Source organism: Lycium barbarum, chromosome 9 (assembly GCF_019175385.1).
Source record: "Lycium barbarum isolate Lr01 chromosome 9, ASM1917538v2, whole genome shotgun sequence".
NCBI classification, from domain to species: Eukaryota; Viridiplantae; Streptophyta; class Magnoliopsida; order Solanales; family Solanaceae; genus Lycium; species Lycium barbarum.
Genome location: NC_083345.1, coordinates 111,032,365 through 111,044,641, shown reverse-complemented (window position 1 = coordinate 111,044,641; position 12,277 = coordinate 111,032,365). Strand labels below are relative to the sequence as shown.

At 36.3% G+C, this 12,277-nt stretch overlaps 1 protein-coding gene across 1 annotated transcript; it reads left to right on the top strand.

Moving 5' to 3' along the window:
- The first annotated feature begins 813 nt into the window (after window positions 1-813).
- Window positions 814-10,944, top strand: LOC132609409 (uncharacterized). The gene is made up of 6 exons (XM_060323383.1): window positions 814-1,310; window positions 1,440-2,017; window positions 3,792-3,874; window positions 5,055-5,166; window positions 9,815-9,867; window positions 10,324-10,944. Exons 1-6 carry the CDS (start codon window positions 970-972, stop codon window positions 10,465-10,467), a joined length of 1,311 nt encoding a protein of 436 aa, XP_060179366.1. The 5' UTR covers window positions 814-969; the 3' UTR covers window positions 10,468-10,944.
- Window positions 10,945-12,277: the final 1,333 nt, after the last annotated feature.

Here is a 12,277-nt window from a genome sequence, read left to right as displayed (position 1 = left end):
TTAATTTTTAAATGTATTATTATCCATGTGTATAATTTTCTTACATTATTAGTAGTATTTATTACTTCTATCGAATATAATAGGAGTACTTTTCTTTTTACTCATATTCATATTCTTGTATCACTACTTCTCCCTTGATTAGACATTGAATTTTGAGTCTCCCGAATAGGCTTTATATGAGGCGAATTTGAAATAATCAGACTTCTATGCGGGTATAGGGACATGGAAACCAAAAAAAGTACTTCCTCCGGTCCACATTACTTGTTAAATTATCCTTTTAATTTATGTTTCTTAATGGGTGTGTAAAAAATATATAATCACCTCCAAAAAATATATAATCACCTCCACCATTTCTTTTCTGATAATTAAATTTCGCGAGTTAGGTGGAATAATAATACATTTTTGTTTTACACACTCATTAAGAAACATTAACTAAAAGGATAATTTGACTAAATTTTTCTTATTTATTATTTATACCAATTTAACACAACTCTCTTTTTTATTAAATAAAATCTCTTGCTCTCTTACAATTTGAATAGAAAAAAAATAGCCCTTTGAGATCTCTTATGTGTTTTTTTAAAAAATCTCTTGTAAAAGGATCATAAAATTGAAAAGAAAATTATAAATGGCCAAAAAATCATTTTCCCCCTGTATTAGTCTATCTCCATATTTATTAAATAAGGGTAAAGGTAAAAACTAATAATTAAGACAATTATTTTGATAAATTTATTTTTAATAAGGGTGATAAGTAAAGTGAACTCGAGGCCGTATTATTTATTATTCCACATAATTCGCGAAATTCAACTATCAGAAAAGAAACAGCGGAGGTAATCATACGCAGTTGTATTTTTTTTTTCAAGAAAGAGAGAGAAGAAATGAAAAGATTTTGCCGTCGTCATCGACATCTTCACTAAAACCAGTGACAAAAACAAAAAACCTAAAACCCCAAAACCTTAAACCTCAACAACAATGGCAACCACCACTAAACTCCTTCAACTCCGCCCAAAACCCAAACCCACTTTCCCCAAATTCTTCTCTTCTTCATCAAATCCCAATCTTGAAAACTCCCAAACAACCCCTAATGACACCCCTTCATCAGAACAACCCAACCAAACAACACCTAACACAACTAAACCTTTCTCTTTTTCATCTATAGCCAATAATAACTCACAAAACCCATCTTCAAAAACCTCTTCTTTTGATGAAATACGCAAAAACTTAGCTGAATTTCGTCTCCGTGCCACCTCATCATCACCCCCTTCATTTCAAGAACTCTACAAAAAAAATCTCAACAATAATAATAATGTCAGGTCTGTGGTTTATAAATAAAATGATTTATAGCCACACAAATATTTATGCGTTATTCCATATCACAAGTTTCAATGATCTAGTATTTATTGCTCTTATATGACAATCTTTTCATTTTTATTCATATTCAGGTCTGAGGTTGACAGGAGACCGGGCCCCACCACTGGAAAGGTTGACTTCAACAGGATTCGAGAAAACCTACGCAACTTCAACAACAACAATGTTAACAACAATAGCCAGAATGAGAATAGAGGGAAGTTGTTTAATTCGTTATCGCTTTCGCGATATAAAGATAGTTTTAAGTTGAGACCTGATATGAATAATAAAGATAATGTGAAAGGAGGAGGAGGATCGGGAATGTTGATAGGTGGGAGTGAAAATGGGAACTTGCCCGCATCGATATTCGGGAGGGAAATGATGACGGATAGAGAGGGTGGTGGTTATGAAGAAGGGATGAGGTCGGAGTTTGTTAGGTCGTATAGTCACGGTGAATTGGGCGAGAAGTTGAAAATGTTGAGGCCGATGATAAAGAAGGATGAGAAGAAGGGTTGGTTTTCGTTGCAAGAGTTGAAGGATAGATTGGTGAAGATAAGGGAAACTGAGGAGAAAGAGAGCAAGTCAATGATTGGTGATGTTGTGTATAAAGAATTGAAAGAGTCTCTTAAAAAATTGAGTCAGCCTGATGACCAAAAGTCTAAGAAGACAATGAGTGAGTTTCCATTTTCTTGTTTGCTTATATGTTGGATTATATGAATAATTCGTGTAGAACCATGTATATCTAATGTGATGCTACGACTTTTCTAGTTATATTATATGCAGTGTGCCATAGGAGCTTTAAGCATAAAGCTTAATGCTTTAGTAAATAACACCACCCAAAAACACACAAACATATGTATACATTGCTGAAAGAAATGCAAGTGTAGGTGTGGCCTAGCGGTCAATAAAGTGGAATGAGAATCATGGGAGTCAAGGGTTCAAATCGCGTCAGAGGCAAAAACTTGCTAGGTGATTTATTTCAAGAATTGGTGGGCTGAGCTATTTGGTGTCTGTGCCGGTAGGATTTAGCATAATTGAGGTGCAGGAAAGCTGGCCGGACAATGCTATTATCAATATAAAAAATTTAGTGCAAGTGTAGCTGCACCTAAGGGTGTGGCCTAGCGGTTAATAAAGTGGAATGAGAATCATGGGGAGATCAGGGTTAAAATCCTATCATAGGCGAAAAATCGCTAGATGATTTCTTCCATATGCCTAAGCATTGGTGGGCTGAGCTATTCCGTTTGGGCTGGTAGGATTTAGTAGGTATCTCGTGGAGTAATTGAGGTGCACATAAGCTGGTTGTACAACCACTATAAATATGAAAGGCGAAATGTAAGTGTAGCTACACCTAAGGGTGTGGCCTAGCGGTCAATAAAGTGGAATAGGAATCATGGGAGATAAGGGTTCAAATCCTATCAGAAGCAAAAAATTGCTAGATGATTTCCTCTATATGCCTAAGCATAGGTGGGCTAAGTTATTCGGTATCTGTGCTGGTAGGATTTAGTAGGTACCCCGTGGAATAATTGAGGTGCACAAAAGCTGGCCCTACAACCACTATTATAATTATATAAATATAAAAGACGAAATGTTAGTGGAGCTACACCTAAAGGTGTGGCCTAGCGGTCAATAAAGTGGAATAGGAATCATGGGAGATAAGGGTTCAAGTCCTATCAGAAGCAAAAAATTGCTAGGTGATCTCCTCTATATGCCTCAACATAGCTGGGCTAAGTTATTCGGTGTCTCTGCTGGTAGGATTTAGTAGATAACCCGTGGAATAATTGAGGTGCATAAAAGCTGGCCGTACAACCACTATTATAATTATATAAATAACAGATAAAATGTAAGTGTAGCTATTGTGGTAATATAAGTATTTGGATCTAATTGAGGTTATACAAAGTGGCTATTGATTGATCATTGATTCTGATGCATATCCAGTGAGTATATATTTTTTCCAATGATTCTTCTCTAGGAACCCAATTCCATTTTTCTTTTTGATAAGGTAAGTAAAAAAGGAAAAAGGTAAAATTTAGCAAGAAAATCTTCTGCCCATGGTATTGAGAGAAGTTCTTAAGGACCCAATTCCATAAGAACTTCTCTCAATACCATGGCAGAAGATTTTCTTGCTAAATTTTGCTCTTAAAATGATTGTGGAAAATGTGCAAAGCCTTCACACTGATGTCAATGTAATCTTTTGTGTTTGCAATATATTTGCAATTTTTGTATGTTCGATTAGTTGGCCAGTGGTGCTTGGATTTCTTATTCATTAGCTATATGTGCAGTGTGCATCGAGGGCTTTTATCAATACTTGCATTCTTTGATATAAGCTATAACAACATTTATATTTGGTGCTTCCTTCTTTGTAAGCAGCAAATACTTGTATTTTTTTAGAAGATGGTGAACATCATCTTTTATATAGAGCGACTGTTAATTACATTTACTTTTTACAGTTCAGAGACTTGATGTCTTGGGGCATCTGGGTGGTACACCAAGCTTTATGTTGCATCCACCAAAAGAACACTTGGTTGAAAAGGCAAGTAGCATTTTGCTCTCAATTATCTGTCTGTCAAATGATTCTGCTACTTCTAATTCTGCTCCAGGGCACAGTTCAAGTGGTGAAGGTAGAAGGATACGACCTGTTATTTAAGTGGAGAAGGGTAGAAGGATAGACCTGTTATCCCCGTTGGTCATTTAAAAAAAGCTTTCTACTAATAATTCTATTGTCAATATCAAATATCTCCTTCAGATAAGCCTCTTTGATGTCCAGCCTTCACTGAATAGTTTTTAAGTCATTTGATTGCTGGTTAGAAGGTGATTTATGCTTGTATTAAATCCTGCATAACTTGTATCATGTTCGGTAGCCTTTTTTTGCAATGTATAAAATTCAACACACACCAAATATGGTGTTCGGTTAGTTATTTAGAATCCTGCATAACTAATACATGTATAGGTTACGAGGGAATCTATGTATTATTTTATGCTGGATAGGAGATAGTATAACTAATACATGAATAACTAAATCCTGCATAACTAATCCCTGAATAAAATAATACATAGGCTCCCTCATAACTAATCCCTGCGTAACTCTAATCAACAACCAAACGACACTAAGTGTTTTGTTTTCTGAATACGGGATCACCTATGAGGCATTTATTTAAGGGATCTGAAGAATACTAGCTTCACAATAATCTGTGCAGCAAGCATAGTCTTTCCTATCTGAAGGTAGATGCATTTGACTTAAAAATATAAAATCAACTTTTGAAACACGAAAGATCAAACAGACCTTAACACTAAACATGATATTTTTGTTTGCTGATATTTGGTAATTTTAATAACTATGATGTTATACATAATCGTGAACTTCATTAGAGAAAAGGTGAAGGCAATCATATGAGCTATAATTTGCTTTACCATCATGTGAAGATATGTTTTAGCCAGACTAAATTGCTTTGTCATATTGCATATCAACTTGATCAATTTGTCCAGTTTTCATTTAATTTCACGAAACAAGAAAAAACAAAGCATGAAAGATGGTCTTGATTTTGCAGTCATAATTTACAGAGACTCATCCTTGATTTCTTATCCCCTTATTGTTTCTTTCTGTTTGTTACTTCGTTTAGCACAACTAGTAGCATCAGTGATCTGATTTCTATTGTCAATGTGACTGTCATTCATTTAAGTGATTGTAATAACTTATGGACAATTTTGAACAGTTTTTCCACCCAGATAACATGTCATCTGGGGAAAAAATGAAACTGGAGCTACAAAAAGTGAGAGATGAATTTAAAATGTCTGAGTCAGATTGTGGATCTGCACGTGTTCAAGGTTAGTAGTCTAGATTTATGATGTCAAGTTCTTTAAGCTTGCTATTTCCTTTATTACCTTTAGTTTCTAGTTTTTAACTTCATGGTATACAGACCTCAAGAGTTCAGACTGGATCATGTATGCACCAGTTTAACTGCTTTTCTTAATGTCTTTATTTACTCAGCAGTGTTTCCTTTGTTTCTTCTCGGCTTGGTATTCTTGTTGCTCTTTATGCTACTTTTAAGGTTCCGTTGGGTAGTTTGTATCTGGGTTTAATATGGAAGTTGTTTTCTTTATTTCTACATATGCTAGATACTTGCCACTTAAGCAGATTTTTTATTTTTCTGTTTCTAGAGTAATTTTTTTTTGGTGAGAAAGAGCTATAAGTGTACATTGATACACAGACATACATCCATAATCAAACACCGCCCAATAACTCTTCCTTCATTGGACATTATCCTCTACCCCTCTCCTGACATAACACCATTTTTCAGCATTTTAATCCAAGCTGATGCTTGTTCTCTATTGTAATCTTCAATTTATATCCTTTGAAACAGTGGTCTGCTAGGATTTTTTCCCAAGGCCGATGTAAATTCTTCCTCTGATTTTCTGATAGTTAATTGTACAAACAGAGATGATCTATAAACAAAGCAGTGTTAATTAATTTGGAGAATTGTGCAGGAAACAAAGACTAGAATGAAGTCTAACATGTTATCTTCTCGAAAAAAGAAAAAGAAAAATAATGAAGACTAAAAATAGTTTGGAATCTGCCTTTCTTCTGATCACTGAGAATGTGGATTGTGGGACCAAGAAAGGGTAATGACTTCCCAGTTTCAAGTTATGCTAACCAGCTGAGTGTAGTCAGTCAAATGTTTAGGCTAGCAGCGACCTTGCTTCCTAAACATTTCCTTTGACTATATTCCTGTTTTCCATCGTATCCAAAGGTGCAGTTACTGCAATAGACTATTATGCATTTGAAAAGTAGGAATCTATGTTTTTGTCAATGAAATTTTGATTAGTTGACATTCATCTAAATCTGTTTTGTCAACGTCCTATTTGATGGAGACTCAATTGTTTTAGAAGAAAGTTTCTCTACATAGAGTAATGTAGTGATATAGGTCTAAAATCTGATTTCTGCGGAGGGATAGAAAGAGAGAAAAATACAATACCTATTTCGCTTGAAACTGTAGATGAGAATTTAGAGTATTTGAGGGCTCTAGTAGAAGCCCTTTTTGTTCAATAGGTCGTGACCCTACATAGCAGTTCCGGATTAATGCAGCAAGACGCCCTTTTACTGGCATAAGGAGTCCTTTTATCGGGACAGCATAGGTATGCAAAATAATAGTGTGTGTTTTTGATTCAAGTGCTTGAAGGAAAGAGCGAATGATTAGTTGAAAGCTTCAAATGAGAGTGTGTGCAGCAGTCTCTGTTGAGATAACCTTGCAACTAGGATGAAAGGAGCTACTGTATGAAGTGGTGACCCTTTGAAATCACTTAGTGAAGACCAACCAGAAGAAGTAGCCCCTAGGCCTTAGTTCAAGTGGCGGAAGTTGTATGACTTGTGACTTAGGTCATAGGTACGAGCCTTGTGCCATGCGAACTAAGCTTGGTATTTAAGTGGAGAAAGATAGAAATGTGGACCCATTTTCCTTAGTTCTGAAGACTGCAATTGGCTGTTAGGGTTGGGCCCAGCAGATTTCTCAAAAGACCAAACAAGAAGAAATATAATTTCTTCTTAATAGTGAATCTTTTTGGTTTTTGGCGCGGGAGCTGATAAACCCTAGTTTTAGTTTCTTTCCCAGCTCGTCGCCTTTACCTTGGAGATGCATTCCATGTCAACTTAGAGCGGAGGCAAGAATCTTGTGGGATGAAATGTCAACTTGATTAAAAAAAATAGCAAGTGAAGTGTTAGGGTGGCTAAAGGTTTAGCACCTCGACCACAAAAATGCCTATAGTGGAATGAAAAGGTGCAAAGAGTTATTAGAGCTAAAAGACAGTACCACAGGAAGTTACTAAAAGCAGAAGACATAGTAGTCTTTGACGAGTATAAGAGAGCCAAGAAGGTGATCGGTAAAGCTCGAGGGGTAGCCCTAGATGACATGTACCAAAAGCTAAGAACACAAGAAGGAGACAAAGAAATATTTAAACTAGCACGACTAAGACAGAAGAGGAGTAGGGACATAAACAAGGTGAAGTATATTAAAGACGATTCTCAACAAGTATTGACAGGAGATAAAGAGATCAAAGAGAGACGGAGAGGCCAATTTGTTAACAATTTATTATCCAGGCGCATTGTTAAAGGAGAATGAAATAATAGATAAAGATGTTACACATAGAATCATAATTGAAAAGAAAATGAAATAATAGATGAAGATTTTACCCATAGAATCAAAATCATTAGGTGATAAGAGAACGCACAAGTACTATACAATATTTGGTTGGTTGCGAAAGAAAAATGGGCTTAATAGCGAAATATACACTCCTACTTGCATGGAGTTCTATCTCTGTCCCCCCTAACTCCACGTTTGTATAGCGAAATATACACTCCTACTTGCATGGAATTCTATCTCTGTCCCCCCTCACTCCACGTTTGTTCATTCAGACACCTTAACTTATCCAAAACCTGTGTTTCAACTACCTCTTATTCTATGTGTCACTCAATCGTGCCGATGGGGATAGCATATCAGTATGTACATCAGATAAAATCAAGCCATGCCATCATTTATCTTCACAAAACTATATTAAAAAAAATCCTCAGTCCGTTATAATTCTTTTTCCTCCATTTGTCCCACCGACCATCACCAACGAGTTTTATTTGACAAATAGTATTTTCAATGAGGTTCGGAGAAAAGGCTCATGGGTGTAGATCTGGGGTTGCTAAATCTTGAAGATAAGGAACAAGGGATTGCTGGAGAAATATAATCCTGTTGGTGTTTGATTTTCTGATATAGATTCTGGCTAAGAAATGTTTTCTTGACATCTCCATAAAAAACTCCTCTGGTTATCTTCTCCTCAATAGGAATCTAACTAATGCCAAGACCCTCTAATAGAACTAGGGACAACAGAATGGAAGGAGAGGAACTCTAGATGTTTTGAGAATGTATAGAATAGCATGCAGAAGGTCAAGCTGAATTGTATTTTGTTGTTAAGTTTTTGGTGTAATCAGATATACTCAAATGATACTGTCTCTATCATTGATGTTTTAGATTCAACATAGTCATAGGATAGTAGATTTTTGGAGTTCTCTTGTATATATTGTTTCAGTTCAGCCCATGTACTGTTTGCTCATGATGAAATATAGTTACAGTTACCAGTTTCAGAAAAAAAAAAAAAATGAACTAACCACAAAAAACTTATGGCTGCAGCGCCTTTAAACACTAGTCTTAGCTCAAAAGTCAAAACACCCACCTTGTCTCTATCTTAAATCTTCACCAGTTCTTTCTCTTCATCAAGAACACACACCATATTCGCCTCAAACAATCCCCTTTTATTCCCTCAAAATTGACATAGTCGAACTTACCTCCACCCACAAGCTATGGAGTATCCTTAGAAACTCACTTATCCACAAAAGAGTTTGATCTCAAAAGTCATCACCCATAACACTGTCCAAGAAGACAATTGTCTCTATTTCCTCACCATTTCGACGAGAGGTCGAGGTCGTCATCCGGGTTCAAGGTCAGAAGTCTGGTTCAGGTGTTAGCTTCGATTGCTGTTCACCCACAGTTTGTTTAAGCTTGGGATTTCTCCATTATCTGAGTCCTAAAGGTCCATTTTGCCTCTTCCCTCTGATATTTTGCTGAAGTTTTGTAATTCAAAACATGAGGCGAAGAAGGGGGTGTTTGACGGAATGAACCAGGGAGAAAAAAGAAGAGAGATGAGATGGGAAAGAAGGGGGGATGTCTCTTAGCATTTCTTTCCTTTTCTTTTTATGTCTAAGTTTAGTCTTTTTAATAAAAATCACTGATTCATGCTCTTGTACACGTGCATACCAGACAATAGATGACATATGTTGCGTTTTGGTTGACCGCATGATTAATAGAGTTTCGTGCAAGAAGTGTCTATTTGCCCATTAAGCCAAGAAAAAATAATCGCCGCATAACATATGTTGCGTTTTGGTTGACCGCATGATTAAAAAATCTTCGCATAATTAGTGTATTGTTTAGTTGGCAGTATTAAATAATATCTGCATTGAGTTATGTGAGAATTATGTGATAACTTTCAAGGAATTGAAAGACAAGAATTAAAGGAAAGCAAGTAAATATGAACTAATAAGGCATCAGATCAAAAGAATTATGTTGAATTGTACAAGTGTGAGCGCCCAACAGCTCCGAATGGTTAATTCTGGGGACCTACTGAGATTCTAAGGCAGATAATTGCAATCTATTCCTATTTCTTTGGCAACATGTGTAGAGAGACACCCCCAAAGTTCGTTGAAGATCCTTTGTCGTCCAACTTCTAATACCTTATTTTGTTGTTGATAGATGTTTTTTCTCTTGAACTTATAAGAAAAAACACATGTAAGGAAGTTGAATAAATTTGATTTGGTTTGAAGGTAATACCCAAAGTCTCAAATGGAAGTAAAACACCATCAAGCCACAATATGTGCTGCTCCAATGGTGTTCGTAGTTTCTTACATCTTAAATTGATGTTAGCCTTTTCTTGTTTTCAGTGGCTCAGCTTACAACAAAAATAAAGCACCTATCCACAGTTCTTCACAAAAAGGTGAGTTTTCTGCTGAATTGTACCCAATTGAGATCTTTTGCAGGAATACATGTCATGAAATCTCCATTCATAGTACATCGTTGTTCATTCTCATATGGTAAGCATGAATATTGTTCTTGGAATGCCAAATCAGGGGGAAAAAAGAATAGATGACACATTGGCTGGTATCTACGAATTGCAAGAACTTGTCGTTTAAGATGGTGCATTAATTGTTTCAGACCTATTATCTTGTCATAGAACTTTATTACTTAGATGAGTGCGAGCTGGTTATTTATAGAGATCTTTACCCAAATAGCCAATGGATTCACTGTTTACTTTTTCTAGCCAGTACACTGATTATACATGACTTTATACATCTGCCGGTTGTTTTTAATGTAAGTGGTTGGGTGGGTGGCTATTTAGGTTATTTCTTCGCATTTTCTTATTAGCTTGTTGCTCAATTATCAAATGTTTTAGGATAAGCACTCTCGTAAGGGTCTACAAGAAATGGTGCAAAAGAGGAAGAAGTTATTGAAGTATATGCGAAGGACAGATTGGGACTCCTACTGCCTTGTTCTTTCTAAGCTTGGCCTCCGAGACAACCCAGATTACAAGTTTTAGACCAGCATGTATGACATTGCACTGGAATGCAGAAATGCAAGTTTTACTTTGACAGATTGCTGGAAGTCTTTTTCTTACCGAAATTTTCCTTGTTGTGGGGAGAGGCGGCGAGGGGGCTGGACTTTTGTTGTCGGTTGACTCATGTCTGCCTCCCAAGGGAAGATCATAACTGGATCTTGAAGTTTTGTGATTCCATTGTCTTTGAAAGGAGAGCCAAATGTAGGAATTTAAGTTTTTGCTTATACCATGTTTTTTTTATTATAACAATGGTGTCTAGAATAACTTGCACGCATCACGATGTTTATGTAACTTTTATGTACTGGGGTTCTTGACAGTTTTACCTTCTAATAGTGTGAGTGAAACTAACAAGTGACTCAGTAATTGGTCTTCGAAAGGACTAGAGAATCTTACTTCTTGTTTGAATTGTAGTTGGATGGTGGCGAAAACGTTGATTAATTATGCTGCTTCAACTAACTATTTCCTGAGCTACCTTGTTTTATTAATAAGCTTGCCTTTACTCTCTATAATATTCTTGTGTTGTTTTCTCCTCGTGGTTGTCCTTTATGAATTTCCCAATAACGTTTCTACTATTCTGAATGTGATTTACTGATCTTCTTGGGTTTACTAATAAGCCTATTCCATCTCATTAATGAACCGCTTTGAATTGCTTGTTCTTGTGTTGAGGGTATGCTGGAAACGTCTCTACCTCCCAAAGTATGGGTAAGGTCTGCATACACTCTACCGAGGTCTCCATACACAATACCTTCCTCCGACCCCACTTTGTGGGATTTTACTGGGTATGTTGTTGATGTTGAGTCCACTGATGTCTATTTGGACTGCAGTAATAATTTAGATAATGTGCTTAGAGTATTCTGCACCCCTCATTCAACAACAATATACCTAGTGAGATCCCATAATTTCAAAGTATAGTTCTCCAACACACTTATGTACTTACTACATAAGTAGTCTCACTATATGTACATCTACAGTTTGTAAAATACCTCCCTCCATTATCCTTCAAACTATTGGCACTGCAGGTTATTATAATTTACTGTCGTCAAAAGATATAGCATAGTTTTATTAACCTTGTACATTTTTTGCTGGAAGGAAAAGAACATTCAAATTCTATCGCACAGAAAGGCAAATGTGTTGTTTCCCGGGAGGGGAGAGGGGGGTGGTGTGGGGATGGGGGCCCTCAATTAGAAGAATAGTTTTATTTATTTCACACAACCAAAAGGTTACATAGTCCTTAGATATTACATAGAGGGATATTTCTATTGAAATTTATCCTCGTTTCTTCACTTATGAGATTGAAAAACATAACGGTTCTAAAACAACACGAGACTTGATGGGCAAACATAACCCTTGCAAGTGCTTACCCGACGCAACATGCCTTTTCACAAGTGTCTACGCAACACACCGGTACCCCCCTCCAACCCCCACCCACCCTAATAGGCTAATACCCGACGCTCCAGACTTGTGGAAAACTAAAATAGTATAAGTCAAAAAAAAAATTATATTACATATTGGTCATTAAGACAAGAGAGCTATAGGTAAGCAAGCAAGAAAGATAGATGAGAAAGCCAATGTTGACATTTAACATGTTTCTCATTTACTCGCTCAAAATACATCCACACTGCACTTGAAGTTGATCTTCGAACTCGAGGAGAAGGTGGAGGTGAAGTAATGTACACTAGTTGAATAACAAATTTAGATAAAGAGAGAATTGTGGAAGAATTGTGTGAAAATGAAGAAGAATGGAGGGGTATTTATAGTTTGAAAATATGACCAAAGTGAAGTTATTCATAAA

Bases quoted from the DNA above. Each gene is read 5' to 3' on its own strand.
- LOC132609409 (XM_060323383.1), top strand. From the start codon at position 970: ATGGCAACCACCACTAAACTCCTTCAACTCCGCCCAAAACCCAAACCC. The intron at 2,018-3,791 runs GTGAGTTTCCAT...TACTTTTTACAG, and splicing joins AAAGTCTAAGAAGACAATGA to TTCAGAGACTTGATGTCTTG. The intron at 9,868-10,323 runs GTGAGTTTTCTG...CAAATGTTTTAG, and splicing joins CCACAGTTCTTCACAAAAAG to GATAAGCACTCTCGTAAGGG.